The 24151-nt window shown below is 36.8% G+C and overlaps 2 protein-coding genes across 2 annotated transcripts; both read left to right on the top strand.

The window, feature by feature from the left end:
- Positions 1-269: 269 nt before the first annotated feature.
- On the top strand, positions 270-3257 carry LOC114480627 (homeobox protein HMX1-like). Its single transcript, XM_028474932.1, has 4 exons — positions 270-468; positions 526-905; positions 1248-1394; positions 2544-3257. The coding sequence occupies exons 2-4, from the start codon at positions 701-703 to the stop codon at positions 2933-2935; spliced, it is 744 nt and encodes a 247-aa protein (XP_028330733.1). The 5' UTR covers positions 270-468; positions 526-700; the 3' UTR covers positions 2936-3257.
- Positions 3258-4926: 1669 nt separating this feature from the next.
- On the top strand, positions 4927-6240 carry LOC114480664 (homeobox protein HMX3-like). The gene is made up of 2 exons (XM_028475020.1): positions 4927-5076; positions 5690-6240. Exons 1-2 carry the CDS (start codon positions 4944-4946, stop codon positions 6193-6195), a joined length of 639 nt encoding a protein of 212 aa, XP_028330821.1. The 5' UTR covers positions 4927-4943; the 3' UTR covers positions 6196-6240.
- The last annotated feature ends 17911 nt before the right edge of the window (positions 6241-24151 follow it).

Consider the following 24151-nt stretch of genomic DNA (forward strand, 5'->3'; position numbering starts at 1 on the left):
CATGGATTTTTGTCCTGACATTTATTTATCTTGTTTTGGGTTAAAGATTATTGTTGATTGTATATAATAAAGCCTTTCACTTCCACTTTGAGATTAAGGAAATGTGTAATAGTTTTAATGGTTGTGTATCTGATCAATACGAGCTTGTTGCGAGCAGCTGAACCAACCAGAATAAGTTTATTGCACTGTAACAAAAAAAAAAAAAAAAATTAAAAAAAGATTGTAAATCTGTATTAACGCAATAATCCGCTTTATTGTGCTGAACAAAAGCGAAAGCAGGTGATTGACGGAAACACACTAAATAAGCAGAATTATGAGAGAATTGTTCAAGTTGAAGTGTTTGCAGCGTGCATGGACAACTCTAACCAATAGGCGGTACTGTGCCCTTCTCCATGAAACCACTTTCCATCTCCAGCCCCGAGGACAGCGCGTTGCGTGCGTCTGACTGAACCCAGCAGCTCACAGACGGTAAACAGCTCACAGTGCCTGCATTTCTCACATAACTATATTTCATTCTGCTTATAGACTCGCTTTTGCTCTGGATCTCCTACTTTGACTGGCTGCGCTGTGGCGTGGGGAGGCGGGATGCGTTATTACGCGCTCCGTGTCCGACGCTTCCAGGAATGACCCGATCTTTAATCTCATCTGGCGGATTACAAAACGGTGTCAAACGTGCTGGAGTATAAATCTATAAAACAAGATGTTGGATGGTAGCACACACAGGAGGAAAGTGGTCAGTCCGTACAGGGGCTCGTCTTTTTGTATAGAGAACCTACTGCGGGGCGCAAACACGGGCTCTCCATCATCAGAGGAGCGGCCGACGGACTGCACCGCCCCGGTAACGGAGAACAGATGTCTCACCGAGGAGGACATGTCTCCAAATATCGTGCCCTGCATCATCACAAGTAAGTTTAGCTTCCTATTTTTAGGGTTTCTTCTGACGCTCTTTCTGCCTATTTTGGAGAAACTTTAAATAATTTAACATTGAAAAGGATAAATTATTAAAGAAACATCCATTGCAGTGCTTTACAAATAAGAAAAAGTTACTTCAATGTTGTGCTCACAAAATAGATTTTATTCTTTTTTTTTTGGGTTACAAATTAATAGTAAGAAAGTCTGATATATTCATAAGTTGTTTTATTTTATTTTTTTATTTCAGTTTGAAGCCACTGAACGCTCTCGTATGATTGCCATCTCAAATCAATAAAACCATTATCATCACCATCCATGTGTCGTGCATCTTGCAGGTCCGCGGCGCAGCAGCAGTTCTTCGGACGCACAGAGGGATTCTCCGGCTTCATCCGGGCAGGAGCAGGAAAGCGACGACGCAGAGGAAAAGGAAGACGAGGACGCGCGCTCCTCGTGCGTACCCCGCGAGGACAGGTGTGACACAGGTAAAATATACCTCCTAATCTGTGGCCTGACCGTCCCATGTCATAGGATTAGTCATCACGCATGCGTCAAATCCAAAATCAGGCACCGCGTTTTATTTTCTCAATTTAAGAAGTTCAAAGGAATTGTTTTATTTAGTATCAATTATTTTTATGTAGTATTGAAGAGGTAATACATCTTTTTTAATGAATCAGATTGTCGACAGTTTATTATAGAATAGAATATAAAATACCTTTATGGATTCAAACGTTGCCGCACAATAGCAGACAGTAAGAACAAAAATAACTACCAACATAAGATAATAGTGCAAAATGTACGACTGGGACAGACATAGGAAAATAAACAACAAATGTGCAAATGACAAAATATTACGAGGATTTATAACCTTTAAGATTAATTGCAGATACTAGTTAACTTTGTATTCTGAATTTTCTATTCTTAGTTGTGTTTTGTCAATCCGTCCATTCGTTATATTTAATGATTAATGGTTTGGTTGCATTTATTAGCCCACACACATTTAATTGAAATGACAGGATGAACATTACCTTTAAAAACCCAAAATCTAATATCTTCTATAGAGTGTGCATTGCCATTAAACAGATGATACGATATGCCTGTCATGATACAATATATACTAATCAGTACAATATACATCTTGATATATATATCACACCGTCAATAATTACAAATTTCACCTTTAAAAGTACAAAATGGTATGAAATACAATTTATTTCATTTTTTTTTTTTTTGACTTGCGAGAAAAAGGAAATGATAAACTGTAATCAAAGTAAAAAATCCAAAGCCATCGGTATGTTTATAAACTTTTGCTTCTACAAAGTATTCTGATTCTGTTAAGTTTCTAAATTCTTTAAAAACAATCACACATCTATAAAAGTGCCCATGATGTTTGATGAAAACATTCCAAGTTAAAATAGGAGTGAGGGAGTTTAACAGGGTCTGATGTGGTTCACTGATGCATAGTGACCAGGTGTTAGCGTGCTTTGCAATTCAGTTTGTTAAAAAAAAACATGTTCAAAAAAATATGTATTTTGCACTTTTTTGGATTAATACGATAACTGCGAGGTGATATATCGCGATATATCGCCGGATTGATTTTCTTCTTACACCCTTAATATCTTGTTTTTCTTCAGGTGACCTGAAGGTTTCCAGAAAGAAGAAAACGCGCACCGTGTTCAGCCGGAGTCAGGTCTTCCAGCTGGAGGCCACGTTTGACCTGAAGCGTTACCTGAGCAGCTCAGAGCGAGCCGGGTTGGCGGCGTCGCTCCAGCTCACAGAGACCCAGGTGAAAATATGGTTTCAAAACCGCAGGAACAAGTGGAAGCGACAGATCACCGCAGACATGGAGGCCGGAAGCCCCGCCATCCCATACGCGTCCCAAAGGGTGGTCAGGGTCCCTGTGCTGTACCACGAGAACATGCCCCATGTGTCGCCTCCAGCTGTTGGTTTCTCAAACTCTATGAGCTATAACCCTCTGAGTGGCCGCTTCACACATCCACTGACTTTCCTTCCTGGACTGGTGTGACTTTAGAAAGTGTCGAAAACCTGGATTGGCTGCAAAACTACACCAGTTTGAACGAGCACACAGTAAAACTCTTGGACCTTTGGCCAACACTAGTTCAACACTAGAGAACTCCATCATTCACATATCACATTTCTATTTATAATTCCATGTGCTTTGTTTTTGCCACTTACAAATCATAAAGATGAGTCACATGAGCTCTAAGTCACGTGTCAAGGGCCAAATCTGGCCCTTTTCAGCATTGTTTCTCAAATGGGGGTACGCGATGGCACTACTGGTAGTACTTGAGAGAGAAAGAGCGGAAAACTAACAAATAAAGTCTCTGTCTTTGTCCCACCCCAGGCGTGAGATGGCCGGAAATAATAAAAACTATAATAAATCCATTCAGGAGCCACTAAATCAGTGTTTTTCAACCTTTGGATAGGGACCCCATGTGGGTTTGCCTGGAGTTTAAATGTGGTCGGTGCAAACTGGCCTCCATCAGAGCTTGATTTGATCGTTTTACACATTTCATTCACAAAGCATTTCTGCATGCTGACAGACACGTGTTCAAGATTATTTTCTGACCTTAATTTCACATCTTAAATATAAATGTCCTTTCAGAACAACAAATCAAGACAAACATGATCCAACTTTATTTCAACATCTCCAAGAGCAAACGCTTCCTTCTGGATATCTTTAAAAACTGTAGCAGGTTTTACTTTTGGCACTATACTGTTTGAGGTTTTTATTTATTTATGAAGACTTTAAAGACTTTTGTACACATCACATGAATAAAATCTATGCACATTTGGTCAAAGTTTGGGTTTGTTCATTATTTTTTCCAAAAAAAAAAAAAATGAAGCAAAACAGTGCGTTTGTGTGAGACGAAAATGGACATGATGATCTTGCTATAAATGTTTGTTTTTTTCTTTCTTTTATGCAAAGTTGTCATTGTTTTACCTTGTAAATACAGAACAGGAGGTATAGTATAGTTTGCATTGATTTTGGAAGGAACAAGTTATTTAAGTCTGGGTTCAAACCATAACATGGCCGTACCACTGATAGCCAACCATGAAAATAGTCCATTTTATTGTCAGCAGTAATTGGTAACCAAATTCCCTAAAACAAAACCAGGCCTTGTACTTCACTAGATAGCAGCTACTTATTCTATTACACCAGTGGTTTCACTCCACATTCCAAAGATTTACAACACATTGCAGCCATCAACTGCCACATATGAGTAATGGAATCAATTACTCTGTAAATACATGATAATTCAAAGCAAAAATAGTACAATAACAATAGTACTAGAGAGGGCAAACCACCTCCAAGCGCCAAATGTTTTCTTTGCCACATGATCAATTACACTCTAGCCCATTAATAATTGTACAGTATAGGTCAAAATGTATGGATAGTGCCATTTTTTTAATTTTTAGAAAAGTCTGAAGAAAAGAAATTAGCAATTTGGATCCGAACTTGAAACTCAGTGTTGAGGAACCAACCAGACATAACTTAAACTGAGTCAAATTTCATAAAGATTAGTCAATTATATAGGAACCAAGATATTAATTTTGGACATTTCGCCAAATATGAGAAATTAGTTTAAAAAAAAAAAAATAAAAAAAATTCTAAATCAGCACATTATACATCTGGATCCTCTCCTAAATTTAATGGAATCTTCTATGTGGTAAGATATACATCTTTGGTTAAACTTGAGGAATTTTGAGGTAATCATGCTAAAAAATATATATATATTTGTATACAATGTTTTTTCTCCAATGCAGAGTTTGCACTGCTGCGGTCCATCAGATGCTGAACATTGTGCCAAAAAAAAAAAAAAGTTTAAGAAAATAATGTTGCAGCCCCCCGCCAAGCTCTGATTGTCCCGCCCTCCTCTGCCTCACAAGCCAACCAATCAGATCTCACTAGAACCCTCTGCTCTCATCCGGGTCACAGAGTGACGCCCGCTCGGTCCCCCGCTGCGCTCCGGCACTTTGAGCCGAGGAGCGATGGTGCTCAGGTGGATGTGATGCCGGGGAATATGAGCAAAGAGGACGCGGCTCGGAGCGCCTCATGCTGGACGTTTAGCATCGACAACATCCTCAACCTGAGGGGGGACCGCTCCAAGGAGAGGGACGTCCGGGGGAAGCCCAAACACCCAGGTACTGCATTGTGTTCTTTTTTGACGAGCGAGTGTTGGCCAACAATGGTTCAAAAGTGGCAAGAAAAGAGTGAAAAATGACTATAAAATGCACCAAAACAGTCAAGAGTGGCCAAAATATGGGCAAAAAGGATGATCCAAGAGGTATGTAATGGCAAAGGGTCGCTTAAATGGGCAAAATGTGGAACAAAAAGAGGCAAAATGTAGGGAAAATGAAATAAGTGCATGGTATTTATGAGGCAAAAGTCAGCTTATTTGGATTAAAAGTGGCCCAAAAAAAAAATAAAGTAAGGACAAAAATTGGATAAAAGTGTCAAAAAGAACTTGAAAAAATAGACCCCCCAAAAAAGGGAAAGTCTGGGGCAAAAGTGTCAGAACTTTTTGAAAAGGAGCAAAAATCAGACAAAGGAAGTCGCAAAACGGCTAAAAGAAATGTCTTTAGGTTTTCAGAGGGAATAAATGGAGACAGAGCCACATGTTGAGCATCACTGACTTAATAACGGTAATGTAGTGGGTTGGTCTGGACACAAAACGCCAGTCCACCCCTGCCTGCCTGTGTTCAACGTTAAGTAGAAAGTTTGCTGAAATGATCTCTTTAATTCTGCTCCTCACAGTGAATCCCGGAGTTTATGGAGAGGGCCAGAAAGACGGTGCATTGACCGACGGAGCGCACGGTGCCGAAGACGCACCGGCGAGGCCCGCTACGGACTCCAAAGCCACCGCCAAGAAGAAAACGCGCACCATCTTCTCCAAGAGACAGATCTTCCAGCTGGAGGCCACGTTTGACATGAAGCGCTACCTGAGCAGCTCGGAGAGAGCCAGCCTGGCCTGTTCCCTGCAGCTCACCGAGACCCAGGTCAAGATCTGGTTCCAGAACCGGCGCAACAAGCTGAAGAGACAGCTGTGCACGGACCCGGAGGGCCCCCCGCTGGGCGCGGAGCACATGGACCCTGGGAAAAACGTCCAATTCCCCACTTTTTTCAAAGACAGCAGCAGTTTGCTGGGTGGATGCTTGTTTTCAATGCCTTTCCCGATGGTTTTTCCCACTGCCTGCGGTGCGCCTTACGTCTACTTCACCAACGCTGGAAAACACTTCGGCTTCTGTGACGCGGACGGATGAGTTTTTATATGGATCAGTGTTTCACTTTTTAATTTCTTCACTATGTTTACGTCATATTTTTTTTTTTTTTTTTTTTACTTTGATGACATCACATAATTTACAACACGCATGTGCCACTTTTCATCATCATCATTATTATTATTTTTAAATATATTTTAGTGCATGCATTAAAATTCTCGGTGCAGTTTTTTTTCTTTCTTAATGAATGAATGTAGCAAAGCAGCAAACTATTTTAACATCAAAAGACAAGCAAAAAAAACAACAAAAAAGCAAAACAAAAAGCAACCATTGTTTGGTTATTCATTAAAAAGTAGGCTTTTAATTGTGTGTGTGTGTGTGTGTGTGTGTGTGTGTGTGTGTGTGTGTGTGTGTGTGTGTGTGTGTCCTTATTAAATTCTACATATTTGATTTTTATTGTATTGACTGAGAATGTTAAACTATGAAAACAGTTATTTTCTGTCACATTATTATTATTATTTTTTAAATAAAGCTCGTCATATTTGTAGCCATGTGTGTTAATTTAAATTTTCAGGGGATCGTGAATATTTTTTAAAAACCTAAAAGCGTTCATTTGAAGTCTTATTGCATCTTCATGCAAAAATGGCACAATTAGCCATGAGAATGTGAACAGCTTTTTAACCAATCTTTTCCTGCAACATTACTGAGGTTTAAAGATTACAATTCAAACGTTTAAAGTAAAAAGTTTAAAGAATTGATGCTAGTGTCTGTATGAATGAATATACTTGTAAATACTGCTTCCCTGAAGGATGTTGGCTGGAAAAACACATTTTATAAACTATGTAGTGTACATGAGAAGACACTTTAGAGTATTTGTAAATGTGATTATTTTCCTCATAGCAATATGATAATCACTGAAAATGGTAATAGCATTTTTATGTGCATTGTGGCCTAAAGGCTTAGTGGAAAAACCTATATATGAAGGTGGCGGAAATGGCAAATGGTATTTTAATCTATATTTACCTCCAAGCGCAGAGCGGTTATGGTTTACCCTCCATTTATCTGTTAATCTGTCTCTGTGTTAGCAAAATAACTTGAAAAGTTATGAACAAATTTAGATGATGTTTTCAGGAAAATTGATAAACGGGACAAGGAAAGGGTCATAACATTTTGGTGATGTTCTGGCAACCAAAAGAAAAATATATATATATAAAAATATACACACATTTTTTTTTTCTCCCATCCACACTGTGGAACTTCTTACCGGTACCCTTCTACAGGTACCCATGGTTACACAGCTCAATGTTGACAGGTGGTCATGGTAATCTGAGTTTACCATGTTACCGTGACCGAAGCGTGTTAGCTGAGCTTGAGCTGCTTGGCTGAGGTTTGCGCTCCCTGAGTGCTTTTCTAGTTGTTTCATGTTTTGCAGTTTTTAAATGGAAAAAAACTAAACCAATGAAAATACATCATTAGAATATTTTATTGACAAGTACTATGCAAAAATAATTGTATTCATTTTGAATGAGGTAATACTAATCGATCTATTATTTATTGTAATAAAAAAAATCTAATTAAAAAAAATCCTTAAATGTGCAAATCAAAGTTCTTGAAATGACAATTACAAATCAAAGTTGTTGTTTAAATTACTCCAATACGCAACACACAAGAAAAGGTTTCAAACATTTTAAAATAATTTTATGAGCAACAAAAATAAACATTCTCCAGATGGTGTGATGAGTTATTAAAGATCTCATACATTACTTTAATATTTATTTAAAATTAGCAAGTTACAATACAAAAAATACTAAATAATTACTTTAAATGATTTTTTAAAATACTCAAATCAGTCAGCCTACATTTGTTGTGTTGTCAGTGGTTTGTAAAGTACGTTTAAATGATGGTTATAAACTATGTTGACAGTGTGACAGTGAAGTTTTTTTTAGAAATGTGCTCTATTTAATTTTTTTTTTTCTCATAAAATTTCCCATGAAACCAAAAACCTTTTGAGTTTTAATGTGGAGAATAGACAGCAGGAGATGACAATAAAATGTGTATTTAGAAAGATGTGCATCAGTGACTCCTGCAGCAAAGCTGCACTTTACTCACTGTTTTCGGGTGATTTCCCCCTTCAGTGCTGGAGCCTCTCACTGCTTCACCCTGTCAGTGACAACCATTCAAGGTCCCGTCACTGTTAACCTGCTCACTCACCCGCTCTATGCGATGAAAATTGCCCGTTTTGTTTTGTTGTGTCAGCTAAATTCCTGTCAAACATTTACTGTTCTGCTATTCTGCATCCCAGCATTCCCACAAATAATCATGGACCCACATGAAGTCCTTCAAGTATCCTTTTTCTTCTTCTTACAGCTCGTTTTACAACAATAAATATATATATATATATATATACACACTGCATATGCAAATCTAAAAAATGTCATATCAGCAACAAGGTATTAATTTACAGACAAGAATGTTGAAATTATCTCTAATATTGTTAAAAGTATTTTTTCTCAGTTGTTACCGTGCATCATCAGGTATTGAAGAATGGGTCACTTTAACTGTAATATCTGATCGTTGTGAGAAAAATATAATTGATGCTCAACAAAACTCACAAGTTGGTGTTTTGTTATTATATATAATCAATTACGATAAAAAAAAAAAAAAAAGTACTCTATTAATATTGAATTATCATTGGATTGTTTAATTTGACATGGATGCAAAAAATCCAGTCCAACAATTCTCTAGTGAGGTTTTCACTTTGGAAATAAACTTTTTAATTGTATTTTAATTATAAAATGTGTGTGAATTTAGTCAAGACTGTTTTTAATGCACTTAGCGATGGAATACAAGATATATATGTTATAACCAAAATTTTGCTACTTTTATTTCTCTTTTTGTTCCTATTTAGTCTGGTTGTTATTTGGTTTATTTTCTTAATTCTTGTCTCATTTTTAGCAATACAACAGAACCAGATCCCTCATTTATTTTCAAAATAAGACTTGATCTAGTTTAATAAGCAACCAACCAAGCCTGCAGGCTCTGGGTTATAGTATTTGTGCAAACTTTTAACAACAATTTTATCTCAAGCTGAAAAAAGCTAAATAAGAACAATAAAACATTGCCTAAACAGTGGAAAATGATTTGTTTTCTTAAACTTTTTTCTACAAAGATGAAAAAAAATGGCACATGCTTTTGGTATCATCTTAGAATAAAAAAAACACCCAAATAAAAAATATAACCATTTATCTAGAACACAAATAAAACTTATTTTGACTATGCATGGCTCACAAATGAAGTCTGAAACTGTGAATCCTTAATTATCTTTAAAGCGAAGGTCAATGTGATGCATTTACTGCAGTAAAGGGGTAAAAACACCCAACATTCTACAGAAATGGTGTTAAAGTGTTACTTGCCGCTGCAGTGGGTGTTGCATGCGTAGGAGGGGTGATGCTTGGACGGGCGGGGCTGCTGGTGCAGTGGTGGGGTTTACAGTCACCAGACTTCCTGACTCTCCCAATGTCAGACACTTGTGAACGCAGCATTGGCTCTTTGCGTCTCAGCACTCTGCTCTGCAACCACATGGTTCAAATGACCGCCTGAAGTCTGTCAAAGGAGAACACAAAGCTGTTAAACTCCAACCCTGATAATAAAAAAAAAAAAAGTAAAAATAAATGGCATCCATGTTCAGGGCCATCGACTTCTGAGGTATTAGCTTATTACACGCAATTGACTGACCGCCAACGACTGCAACAGAGCGTTTGTCCCAGGAGTATCAGAGCTGTAGGTATAGCTCAGCTATTCCTGGTTGATGTGCACATCAAGGCCATCTGGAGCTGTCGGCACGTCTTTTCACTTCGACCGTCAGTAACACACGCAACACATGGCTTCAGTTCTGCAGTGAATGAAAAAACGCCGTCCTATTGTTTGATTCTATTGATCCTGAATCACGTGATAACGTGGTCTCACTAAATGATGGAGGATGTTTCTCTCATGCTACTCAAGAGTTAGAATATGTTCTCCCATGGACTGAGGAATAAAGAATATTGCTTTATATGATCAGGATGCTGAAACCTTGCTGGTCCACATAGTGAAAATAACCAGATGAAGCAAAACCATGTTGGTGCATGATGTTCTACTGAAGAGGGCAGTGTTCTGTGTATCAGCCTCAGGTACTGTAAGGTTTTTCTCTACACCTTCTTCCCGGATCATTTAATGGAACAGCTTTAAGGAAAGATGACAAGAGTAATACTATTTCTCAGTGTAGCTTATTCTAAGTTAGTCACAAGTACAATTTAGCAGCAGGTGGCGAGTATCAGAAGCAAGTGTGTGTACAGAGAATTGGGAGTTGACATTTTATCTTCTTGGGCTGGGCGTACCCCGTACAATAGTTTGGTTGGTGCAAGACAAGGTCTTTGTTCTCATGAAGAATTCTTTTCACCTTTTATAAATAATTGACAGTACACATTGAATATTTACTTCTGGCCATGTTTGTTGTTGGTTTCAAACATTCAAAAAGTCTTCTTTAAACTGGAAACATGTTTTTTTTCCCCTTAGCTTGAACAAGTTTAGAATATCTGAGTTCTAAACCATTGGGTAAAAGAAAATCTGCTTACCAAAGAAAATGTATGCTAACTTTATGGTTGACTATTTTAACACATTGTAATTCATTTACAGATGACCTACGATCACACACACGTGGATGCATTACTAAGAATTTACACACAATATACAGTAAGTTTGCACAAGTGGCAGAAAAACAATTACATGTCCCTTCGACATGTGAAGAAAAGCTTCATAATGAAGAATAGTTAGTATTTAATGCCCATTTGTTCTATAGAATAAAGATTGTCTGGGAGCCCAACGTTTAGCACCACAATTTTAGCAAATTGAAGGAGAGATTTGTTGCCAATTGGTCGAGTGCATGTTTTTTTAAACTGTTTTACTCTCTGACCAAAACTTTATATCTTTTATTTTGAATGTATAGCTGCCTTTGGAATGCACTTAGTTACGTGTTTTGAAAAGTGCTATATAAATAGTTCATTATTATTCCTAGTCATTTCTACCTGCACGTAGCTATTTAAATCATTTTACTGTGATACATTATTTTAAAATGGCAGATAAACGTGGGCGTTTCTGGCTATAGGCACCATGCAATTGCATAGGGTCCTTGGCCTCATCTGAGGAAAACTAAATTTGCATGTATTAATCTCAACTATCCAAGTTATCTTAAGCCTCTGTTACACAAGTAATTTCCCCCTGAGATAAATAAAGTATTTCTGATTATGCATGCTTAAAAATATAGTATACACATAAATTACATTAAAATGATAAGCATTGGCTCATGTTTTTGATGGTCAGACTCCAAAGTTTGTGTGTGAGGTCAGCCGGCAGCTATTATGGGAATGACTGGCAGGTACTCATCATTTATCAGTTCATGGACCTTAAAGTATTAGGAATCTCTATGGAGTTAATGCAAACAGGTCCCCAAAAGCTAGAGACATGGAAAGATTTCAAAGCTTTGTCTTATTTGTGCAGGTGTAGATTTGAGACGTACAGACCTCATCTTCAAACCTTAAAGCACCAATTTCATTGTATTAGAGCGAAACCATTTATTAGTGCGAGTAGGAGGGTGGTTTGTCCAAAGGGCGCAGTGATGTTGCACTTTACAACATAAACAACACCCCATTCATTAAGGCCTGTAATGTGATAGTGACCAAGGGGACGTAGACCCTCTTGGGCAGGCTTTCTGAGAGCTTATTGATTCATGAATTCCGTTGACTTTCGTGGTCTGCAGTGACAGAGTGCCTCTGTAAATTGAATGGGGGCCGAGGGATTACAATGATCGCGTCTGATGAAAAGGTCCTGAGTGTGTGGCAAAGACGTAAATAAAGCCAAAGGTCGTCTGTGTTCCTTTCTCTGTGTCTCAGGAGGAGGTTCCTCGTATCAAGGATTGTCTCACATTCCAAAAAGACATTGTTTTAGTATTATTTCAATCAGAATTTTCATTGTCAAAACGCAGATAGGGATGCTAATGTGAATATCCATTGGCCTAGTCATAGGTCCAAAACCATGTTGGTGCATGATGTTCTACTGAAGAGGGCAGTGTTCTGTGTATCAGCCTCAGGTACTGTAAGGTTTTTCTCTACACCTTCTTCCCAGATGATTTAATGGAACAGCTTTAAGGAAAGATGACAAGAGTAATACTATTTCTCAGTGTAGCTTATTCTAAATTAATCACAAGTACAATTTAGCAGCAGGTGGCGAGTATCAGAAGCAAGTGTGTGAGTGTATTTTCATTAAGGACGCACGAAAATCAACACATATCTACTTTACTAAATTGTCCATATCTCAAAAAGTATTAATCCGATTTACAGTGTGCCTATTGAATAATCATGGAACAAATGGTTAAAATTTGGAAATTTTCTGAGACCAAAGTGCGTAGGCCATTTGTGAAATGACATGGAATGACCCATATGCCTTATGCTTCATTCACTTTTACTAGAAGTACAAGAGAGATGTTAAAATACATCTGTAGAAGAAGCTCCTTCAAATACCTATTTAATGCCATAATTATTTAAATGGTGAGCATTTTTTTGTACATGTCCCTGTTAATAGGAAACATTTCTAAAATACAAGAAGCAGACTGAACTCTATTTACCACCTGCCAAAAAATATTTAGGTTCCTTTATTTGATGACTGTACAAACCAAACAGCGATTGCCATTGACTTATATTCCGATGTGACGGTTTCACATTTAGTGGAGTGTGTGTTTACTGGTAAACACCCTTTGACCATCAGTTCTGACTTTTGTCCCAAATGTCAGCTGTGATTGATTTCATCTCATGGACAGACAGGGGGGACATCTTGGTTTTTCTTCGACAGATGCGGGCAAATCGTTACACATGCCTTCTCCTGGGATCAAAGCTCAAACTTTGCTTTTGATTTGCTTTGATATCCGTCTGTGCATGACAACAACAGGTCATGTCAATGTGGCCTTTAAGATAAAAAGCCTTGACCTTGAGGTCAGAAGAGTCTGCACCCGTCGCGACATCTGATCCTGGATCAGATGTCTGCTGTAGGAGGAACAACGCCTAGATTCAGAGCGAAGGAGTCTTTCAGAGTTTTAGAAATCCTTAAGAGACAAATCAAGAATCTGAGATCAGACACCAACACAATCCAGCTGCAGGAGAAGCTGTCGCTGTCTTTAAGACTTGTGTACAAACGACACCATGGAATCAATAGTACAAGTTGGAGGAAACAGATATCCGAGACTAATGGACTCGGGGAATTGTGGCTGATGACTGCAAAGGGATGAAATTCATATTGATACAGACATCACAAGCCAGTGGGCTGGAAGGGGGTAGGAGGAGGTCACAGGTTGCTTTGACAGCCTACCCAGTCCTAATGGAAGCCTATTGACTGAATAAGGAAGAAGTCGTTGGGACCAACATTAAAGTTGGAGGCAAAGAGTCTGTGAATGCTCCCGATGAAATTAAGACCATGAACACAGATCGGTTTCTTCACGAGTCCTGGAACATTAGTTATCACATTTTTTTTTTTTATGGTATTCCGCTAAAGTCCTGAAGGCTTTAAATAATTTGTGTTCAGACTACAATGATAAATATTGTCTAAGATAAAATACAATATAGAATTCCATTATATGTTAAGGTTTCATTTATTCAGACAACTTTTTTCAGGAAATTTACTTTGATCTCCTGACATGTTTCAACTGCCAACTGTCAGTCTTCCTCAGAGGCGTTTGCTGATCACTTTGTTGTGTCCTCATGAGTTCTCTCTGGGGATAGCCAACTTAACAACTTCCAGAAAAAAGTTGTCTGAATAAATAATAAAATAAACTTTTACCAAACAAAATAATAAAATATTCCAAAATATGGACATTTCCAAGCAGAAGCAAATTGCTAATCAATGGTAATGTTGTCTAAAATATACATTTATTTAATTTAAGCCATTTCATCTCAATTTGTTAATTGTTTTCCATTTTTCTTCTTTTGGAGACATTTTATTACAATATTTGTTTTATATAAAAACTTTTCAAAATAATTTTTTTCCTAGTTAGCTTTGGTTTTTAAATAAATGGATGCTCCACTGTTTTTACAAGTTTGATGTAAAAGCTAATAAATGTACTTAATAGAAGATCTGTGTTTAAGGGGGTGATGCAATCCTTTCCATCTCATCTGTCCCAAGCAAGCAACTATTTTTAACTGCAGGAGACGGTCAATGACCAAAGGTCTCAATCGCCGACAGAAAATGTAGACGTGGTTATATTGTTGAAAAATAATCTTAAATCTAGGCTGTATAGACTGTTTTAGTTGGATGTTTTAAAGTTTATGCACATAGAGGAATATATTCTTGAAGAATGTCACAATCACATTATTTGGTTTTATTTTAGACTGCCGTGGATTCTCTGTCTTTTTGTGTTCCATTGGCAGAGCAGCATTTTTGCACTTTAAATAGAATAAAAAAGGTTTTATTCATGTTTTTTGTATATATATATATATATATATATATATATATATATATATATATATATATATATATATATATATTTATATTCGCTTGAGTTGAAAAGTTACACCTAGAATATATGCAAGTATTACCAGAGTTAAAGTCAAATAAAAGCATTGCTGCTTTTCAAACTGCATTTTTTTGTCTTCGTTTTCCTTCCCAAAATTTCATCCCATATCTTTATTGTGAGCGCTGTATTGTCTATCATCCCGTGAACTTTAGATACCGTCCCACCTCTACGGATCTCCTATCACACACCTCGTCACCAGTTTATGTCCTCATAACAAGTAATCAGACACGGGAGGTGGACTGGTACTGATCGTTGTCTTTAGTTTGCTCTTTCATACGTACACACACACACACACACGGCTAATGATGTCACATGTAACAACGGGGACGGTGTCTCTGAAGGTCCATTTATAGAAATATAAACAAAGGCTAAACTAAAGCTTTACCGTTTAAATACTTAACAATATGTGCAGCTGTACTTTTGGTTAATGTTCTTTTTTACAGAAGAATGATTTGTTTTATGTCTGAATTAGTGTTGGATGAAGTTGTTCTAGTTCAAAAGGAGAACTGTAAATATTCTAAAATGTGTCATATATAATAATTCAGCACTTTTGTATATATTATTATCCAGTGAAAACAATCTATACCTGGTGGATTAAAAGAGCTGATATTCACACAGAAAATTAAAGAGACAAAGATAAGATAATAAAGAGTTAAAGCAAACAAATCCATTTGTATCATTTCATTCCCTCACCCAATGAGAATCGATAAGAGAATTGGCAAGGAATCGAATCGATAAGCGGCATCGATAATGGAATCGGAATCGCTAAATTCCCATTCCCATCCCTATGCACTACGTCACATTTGTTTATTGGAAAAACATACATCATGACTGATGATCTAAGCATGACTAGTAGAGCTACCCTATAACTTTAATCAAGTGGAAAATGTATGAATTACTCGCTGTGTTGCATCGACATTCAAAACATCCTGATGGATTTGTTGTTGTGATGTGTGTATGAAGCTTAAATGACTGCTGGTGTATTTCCTGTTGATTTACTCGCCTCTTCCAGGCAATTGGCGATAGGACAAACCGCCCGTCATTCCCCAATAAAACATCAGCACTAACTGTTTTTTTTTTGCTTCCCTCTAATTGGAGAGCTTGTGCTCTCAGCTTCAGCTCTTCCCTGAGGGCTGAGCAGCTGCTGAACGCTCAGCTCATCCACTGTGACAGCCCAAATTCACAAGTGCAACGGCCCAGTCATTGGAATTTATCATCTGTAAACACACATCTCACTGAGAAATCAGTGACCGCATGGAACACAAGTCAAGCTGTGGTTGATGCAGTGAAAAAAGGCCAACTGCTCCCCTAGCAGGGACCAATGGAATGAGGGCTAACAGCCTGAGTAGCAGCACCCGCGGCTCTAAAACAGTCTGTGATCACTACAGTTACATCATTAAATACCATCTAAATACTGACATCCAAGGATAGCATCAACTCACAGCTCAGGAACGTCTAAAATATCTACACAGATATGCAACGTGTTTGAGCATAAATCTGATAATAGGATTTCCAGAGGTGTAAAGAGCATTGGTATATTCTACTCAAGTAGAAGTACTGTTACTTGATTGAAATTGTACTCAAGTACAAGTAAGTCATGCATAAAATACTCAACGTAGTTCAATTAAAAAGCATTCAAAGTAAAAGTTACTAGTTATTTTCACCCCACACGTTTATTTTTGGTAATAAATCTTGCCACGGTTTCCTTGCGTACAGTAAACATCTCATGTATAAACTTAAAAAGGATCAAATCTTTCACAACTGGAACTTATCTATTTTCCACAAAAGCATCTGTATAATATAAAAGGTTTGTCAAAATGTAAAATTCTTTTTTTAAAAAAAAAAAAAAAAAAAAATAACAGTAACAAATTAAATTAAAAAAAAAAAAAAAGTTCTCAGGCTGAAATAACCAGCATTCTATGCTGTTTTGGTGATGTTGGCATTACGTTTAATCTGGTTGGTCGGCTATGATGTGATGGATTTGATTGTTGTCTGGATATTTAATTTTTTGTCATTTCACAATTACCATTGATAAAAAAAAAAAAAAAAATACTCAGTAACTGTTGAGTGTAGAAATGTAACAAATTACTTATTTTAAAATGTATTTAAGTACAAGTAAAATGACTGATTTATAAATATATCAAAAAGCTACTCAATTATAGTAACTATGAGTACTTGTAATCCATTACATTCACTTGTAAAGATTACAACCACATGGTTAAGTTTGATAAACTAGTGCACACCGACACTTTATTAGTGAAGAAAAGGATGTCACTAGTCTAGTATCAGCTACTAGTGCTACTAGCAAGCCTTATATGGTAATACAGGGGCAGGAAAAAATTAATTCAGGCTTGCCATTGGCTTTTGGAAATAATCCAACCAATCACGATGCTGGATTTTGTTAGCACACTTCGTATACGCTCTACAAACTCAATGAGAATATACGGTCTACTATATACTATAAGTATGGATTGGAGGATTGGAATAATGACCGATGATGAGCGTTTCCACTGAAGTATACTTCCAAGTTTCCCAAGATGCATTTCGAACATACGACAAAAACCTGAAGCACACTGAGGCTAAATATCTGTTGATTCTCCACCTTTGAAAGTTCTGAAAATAAGTGAGAAAGTGACCAAGTAGAATATCAACATGTGGTCATATGATCCATAAAACTAGTAGAAACACATTTCATGCCGACATTTTGAAGATTTTGGGAGACCCGCTATTGTGCTACTGACAAAACCTCCTTCAAAATAAGAGTCGTATTTAAAATAAAAACTAATGGAAGACAAGAAGAGATGCTTTTGTTTTGAAAAGGAGATGTTTGACTTTTCGCTTGAAGCCGGTGTCACGTACTGAGTTTGTAACCGTACTGAGATTTTAAGACAACCAGTCACGTACTGGGATTGTAACCGTGCTGGAATCGCCATGCGCAAACTGTCATACTGAGATTACAATGATATCTTAGTTGTATATCACATTAATATTGTGTATTAAGAAGTGTAATGTATTTTAAATATTTCAGCAAGTTATTTGTCAGTGAAGTGCTTTTTATGCCAAAAAATTACTTTAAACATTTACTTTGAAATTGAATGTACAATCTCAGCACAGCGGAAGTAGCAAAAATTCATTTTCGGGTAGTGTGCATGCTCAGATACAATCTCGGTACGTGACACCGCTCCCAGGACCGTTTTACATTCTGACGTAATGCATCATACTCATTTTGACATCAGACCTACTATGAGTTGTACGTTAGTATATGATTTCAAACACAGTCTAACCCTCTCCAGAGTGGAAACACCTTTCCCGAACTACAGAACATATGACTTAATTACCAAGAATGCTCCAACTGCAGTGATCAAATGGTTTCCTGCTCTACTCGACATCTAAGAAAGCGACTCTACAAATCAGTGGTTGCCCTGCTGAAGCTAAGCAGCAAAAGTGCCTCGGTGACCCATTCACCAGCTCTTTGGCCCTCCTTGGCCTCCCAGAGAGAAGCAGTTTTTCATAGTTCATTCTTTTCTGTCCAAAGCGCTGATTTGAAACTAATCCACTGACTCATTTGTGTTGCCCTATTTGTTTAGTAACTGCATGATACACACACACTCTAGACATATGTATTGTTCATAAGATGCTAGAGATCAGACATCCATGCAGGCCGGATCAAAAAAAAAAAAAAAAAAAAAAGATATTTAAAGGCGAGGAGTTGGTTAGCTTCTGCTGCAGACTACTACAGCTGTCGTGTGGACTCTCCATGACAACAGCCTGGAGGTTGAGCGTCATGACTCAACAGACTCGGGCGGTTCGTCATCTGCTTTCCAAACTGCTCTCACCACAACTGTCCACATTACTCATCAGATCGAATGAATGACAGCCTGGAAGGGGTAGCAGTTTACAGCCACTTTAGACTGTCAACCAATTTTAGCTCAACTGTCGGTCAGAAAAAAAACCTGTTTGGATATTATCTCAGTTTGTTAGTTAGAAACTCTTGGTGTTATCCGTCGTTTAAAGCGTGTCGATACAGTACGTATCTCACATTCAGTTAAATGGTCACAGCCCAGTGGTTGGGAATAACTGCATTAGTATTGTTACATCATTGTTTATTTCAACCTCCCTTTACCTTTTATCACTGATTTCATCAATATCACGTTATTATTTGACTAAACAAGGCAAACACTCATTGAAAACAACAGAACTTAAGACAGAAACACATTTCATGAGTGGGTGGAAAATATTTGGTAAGTTACCACTAGAATTTATGTTCTGGGAATATTCAAGCATAAAACATTTTAATGGGAAGTATTTATTGGAATTAACAGGAAATTGGGAGTAATTTTAAATAAATGATGCTGATATGTTAGATGATCCCAAAATATATATTTCCCAACTATATTTAACGCCCGTAATAGGAGGTTTACTCCTGTTATCCTCAAATGATTCAAACACCTTTACCCTTGGGGTAAATTTGACCCCAGGGATGTTTGCCCCTCGAGAAAATGATTTTCAGAAAATTGTTGACCAAGCATTGGAGAAATATTATCACAATAATTTTATGCTTAAGCAACTGTACCCATCACATTAGGAAAAGTCATGAAATATGTAGCAAAAAAAATAAATATTGTTTGTTTAAGTTAAACATTGAATGGGGTCAAATTTACCCCAAGGATAATTTAGAAAATTATTATATTATATTATATATTATTTTGAATGGACGCTAATATTTACAGTTGATTCAAATTATTTAAAATTTCCAGTTAAATCCAATAAATAATTTCCATGAAAATGTTATATTTTTAAATATTTTCAAAACTCCTGAGCTTACGTTCTCGTGGAAATTTACCAGAAATGTTGCGGCTCTTTGTAACCTTATGAGCATGTTGATTATCCATTCAAATCTAAGCTCTAATTCACCACATTCAAACCCAGGGGCTTAATCTAAAGCTCATAAAATGCCATTTCTAGTTTTTTTTTTTATTGACTGACGAGTGAAAAAGAATTCTGTCCCTGGTAAGATCTGTTCAAACTCTGAACACTGAGATTTTTCCACCCCATCCTGTGCAGCCAAGCCAGCGGTTTTAGGAAAACGCCCGGAGATTTGGAGGAAGTGGCTGAACAGATTGTTATGTCACCATCAGTGAGCTGTAATAAAGTCATATTTCTTTTGCATTTTGCATGACCGCCGGGCCCTCCACTCTCGCCTGTCTGCTTCTCTCACATCAGCCTCCTGTAAGTGGAGCATTTCTGGGCTGTAGGTTTGGTTCTCACTGCCCCCAGAAAGTGTGTGCGCCAGATAGCATTGCATTGTTGCACTCAGCAATGCATAGTTTTATACGCAGTGTGATAGCCAGAGAATAGGATGTCTTAGGCCTCATTAAACACACACACACATTTGGGAATTAGAAACCAGTTAGTCATCAGTGGGACGACTGCATGTTGTAAAATATTTCATTACAATGTGTGTACAGCCAATTACTCTACAGAAATGACCCGTAAACGTGAGTTGACTGGACAATATTACTCTAGAGAAAATGGACATGTTTCAAAATGTCTTTGTTACAGATAAACACTGACAAATACATCTTCTCATTGTGAAACCCTTGAAGTGTGTGTGTGTGCGTGTGTGCGTGTGTGTGTGTGTGTGTGTGTGTGTGTCATGTTAATGCATCTTCGGAGAAGCAATTCTGGAAAATGTGGCCCATCCTTGGTTCATTTGCTCATGAATTTTTCAACATTTCACTGTCTTATGGCAAGTAAAGAATAATGTTCTAATCAATTCCTCCAAAAAGGTAAAAGAAATTACTGGAACAAAAAAAAAAAAGAGCAAAAAAAAAGTGAGGAATACTAAGATGTCTTATCTCAGTGTTTCTCAGAGAGAAAGAGGAAAATTAACAAATGAAAGCATTAAAAATATGGGGTTTTATAATGTTTATTTTTAGTTAAAAATGATAATCATACTAAATATTACCAACAAAAACACAAAGAGTAAAATATATTGAATAAAAACAAACAACAAAATACACCAAAAACACACACTAAGAGCGAAAAATACTATTACCAGCGACACACAAAAGTACAACAAAGACGCACTAAATGAGAGAAAAATACACATTACTACAAAATACATAAAAACAACATAACTATACAAAATGACATAACAACAACACGACACCAAAGAAACACACAGAAAATAATGTCAATACCAACAATACACGAGAGAAAAATACACTGAATAATAATTTTTTTTAAAAAACAGACAAAATACACAAAATAACAAAAACACACAAAAAGACAAAAGAAAATAATGACATGATTATGATTTGAACATGAACTGAAAATACAAGAGTCAGTCTTGGTTCCACATCAGGAGGGAGATTACTAGAAATGATAAAAACTATAGAAATAAATCTATTCAAGAGGCACTACATACTGTTTTATTCACTTATTTACTCAATGATATTCTTTAAAATGTGATATCACTCATTCACTCCATCATTATGCTGTAGAGTTGTTTTTTTCACGTCATTCTGAGTAAAATGTGGTGGTCGGACAAAGGGGGTGCTTGGATTCAAAATTGCCTGAGCCAAAAAAAGCTGGAGAACCACTGTCCTATCTGATAGATATAGTGTGAAGTTATAATCCATCTTGTTTATTCAAAATACAGGAACTGGGCCTTCCTTGGTTAAAACCTTCTTTAATGTTAGGATGAAAAATGGCTTTTACTCAGAGTGTCTGACTCATATTACCAACCATGGTGTGATTAGAGCCCAAAGAGCCGCAGGACACGACTCTCAAGGCATTAGCATGTTGAGCAGTGGGCAGGCCAAATTTCAGATCACGCTAGTTTAAAGCGACAGCTTTGCCTAAACTTCCATAAAAGAGGCTGAGAAACAAGCCTGCCAGCTAACTACAAACACATTATGTGAGAACACTGATTCTTACAGTATTTCCCAACACTATAGTGTTACCCCTCCAAGCTATGAGCAATGAGTATGTCATTGGCTTATGTGTGTGTGTTACACTGTGGTAGTATTGGCCAAAGTAGAAAAAAAAGTCTGGTTAAAACTCAAACTGAAATGTTTACAGGTGTATTCATGCCAATTATTTCATTTAAAAAGATATTGTGTAATAATTCCAACAATTTTTTTTTGTTTAATCCACTTTTAAACAAAACATTATGCTGACGCAGTTACATTCTGTGTTTTAAGGTTGTCCTTGAAGAGTAAATGTATCCCAGAAATAGAAATAGGGAAAGAACGAGGAGGGTTTTAACAACCATCTTGGAATTTTTGTGTTAAAAAGCTTCAGAGGCTACTGGGTTTTAATTTAAAGATCATATATACAGTAGGTGCATGGCATCAGCGCTACCCACTGGAACACTGAGAAATCTAAAATGGGTCATTCCATGTCATTTCACAAATGGCCCACGCACTCAAGTCTTAAAAAAAGGCATTTTTTTAACCAAATGGTCCTTAATTAATAAGCACACTGTAATTTTTCAATTTGATCGGATGAATAATTTTTTAAATATGGCCAATTTAGTGTGTGTGTGTGTGTGTGTGTGTGTGTGTGTGTGTGTGTGTGTCGTCCTTATTTTTCTTCCATTTTCTGCTTCTAATATCTCAGGAATTGCAACACTGAGGAAACTGAGAATATACAAAAATGATCTGCTATACATCCTATATCTGGTGGACATGACAGACCCTCAAAATTGGAAAAAAAAAATTATCTGGGTTTGGGGGGTCGAACATGTTTGGTTGGTTCTTCAGTTTAAAAAAAAATAATAATAAATAAATAAACTTTGCACATGCCTCAGTTCCCTGTACTTTGATCAGATTTGAGCTCTGTACATAGACTGTTTAAATCACTAATGATGAGTCAGATATATGCATTGGTTCTTGGGTGACAGTCTCTTGTTACCATTGTCATTTGCCTCTGTTTTAATTTATAGTATGAAAGTGACTCTTTCTTGGGACATAAAACTATTTTTCTTTATGCGACATCTTCACTTTAATTTTGGACCCCAACTTTGGCTTATTTCACCAATCACTGCCACTACATGTTGGCAGAAGAACACCGTCGAGTACAACCATGTGGCAAATTTTCATATTCACATTTGTTAGTGACAAACGCGATACAATCCAAGCTCACTCAGGATCTTTAGAGGCCAAATCTCCAGCCACATGATATAGATTAGCCTCGGAGAAATCTGGGGCTCCCATTAACGCCACTGTTTGATCTCAGTGGCCCAAATTGATCCAAGGTGAAGAAGTCGTTCCATAATTATGATTGATGATGATGAGAAGGGGAACGGATGTGTTTTTAAAAGCTGGGTGGCTCAGGAGGATCAAGCAGAAGATCATCAGAGCCACCAACAGCAACACTGATCAGATTCATGGAGGTGGGCATGATTTATAAATAGTGGTGGCCAAGGATGCGTATAATATGTTACTTCCAAGATTTTTTTTTTCTATTTTGACCCATTGTGTACATTGTTTAATGGATACAAAACAGCAGTTATTTATGTTAATGTTGGTTATCTTACAGCGACTGTACTGTAATAAAGGGATACTGTAATAAAAACATAAATGCTTTTTTTTTTCAACTTTTTGGATTACTTAAGGAAATGCTTTTAAAGATTACGAGTGACAAATAAAAAACCAATAGCTAAACTGAACAGTTACACTCTATTTTATAAAGTTTAATTAGCACTTCATGAGTACCATTTGTTTTCTAGCAGAACAAATACTGTACATACTGTACAACATGTTAAGGTTTCATTCATTTAGACAAAAATAACTTACTGGAATTACTACACTGTTAGCCCGGATTTCATTTCTACTCAAACAAGCAATTTCAACATACATAGATAATTTAAGTTTGATTGTAGAACTATCAAATTTAAGTGCAGTCTACTAATTCGAAGTAGAATATACTTACATTTGAAAGTAATGTCATGAATGACTAACTTTAAGTTAAGTGGCACGGAATTTTTAAGTTTTGGTCATGACCACGCCTCTAAAATTCCCTCTGCATTCAAGTAGTGTAGGATGGTTCGGTTTTCCCGAGGTCATTTTTCAACTTTGTGGATGCTACAAAGAAGAAGTTTTATGTTTTAATACTCAAAACATTTAAAAAGACATGGTTATCTTTTTCCGGTGATAATTCACGTCGTTATCAACTATGCAGAAACACTTTTAAGCTTTATATCAGTGATTTTATCCCAGACTTGTTGCTGTATTCTACTAGTAGACTCTACAATACCTAAAATCACAAAAATATTGACTTGATATCAGGATTTATGCAAATAAATAACTCACTAATCTATTTTACTCTACATGGGCAGAGATTTACTGCCTATCAGTGTTCGTGTGATTTTTGTCAGTCGGAAATTAATTTACC

This window comes from Gouania willdenowi, chromosome 18, assembly GCF_900634775.1.
Source record: "Gouania willdenowi chromosome 18, fGouWil2.1, whole genome shotgun sequence".
Classification (NCBI taxonomy): domain Eukaryota; kingdom Metazoa; phylum Chordata; class Actinopteri; order Blenniiformes; family Gobiesocidae; genus Gouania; species Gouania willdenowi.

Bases quoted from the DNA above. Each gene is read 5' to 3' on its own strand.
- LOC114480627 (XM_028474932.1), top strand. From the start codon at position 701: ATGTTGGATGGTAGCACACACAGGAGGAAAGTGGTCAGTCCGTACAGG. The intron at 906-1,247 runs GTAAGTTTAGCT...TGCATCTTGCAG, and splicing joins CGTGCCCTGCATCATCACAA to GTCCGCGGCGCAGCAGCAGT. The intron at 1,395-2,543 runs GTAAAATATACC...GTTTTTCTTCAG, and splicing joins CGAGGACAGGTGTGACACAG to GTGACCTGAAGGTTTCCAGA.
- LOC114480664 (XM_028475020.1), top strand. From the start codon at position 4,944: ATGCCGGGGAATATGAGCAAAGAGGACGCGGCTCGGAGCGCCTCATGC. The intron at 5,077-5,689 runs GTACTGCATTGT...TGCTCCTCACAG, and splicing joins GGGGAAGCCCAAACACCCAG to TGAATCCCGGAGTTTATGGA.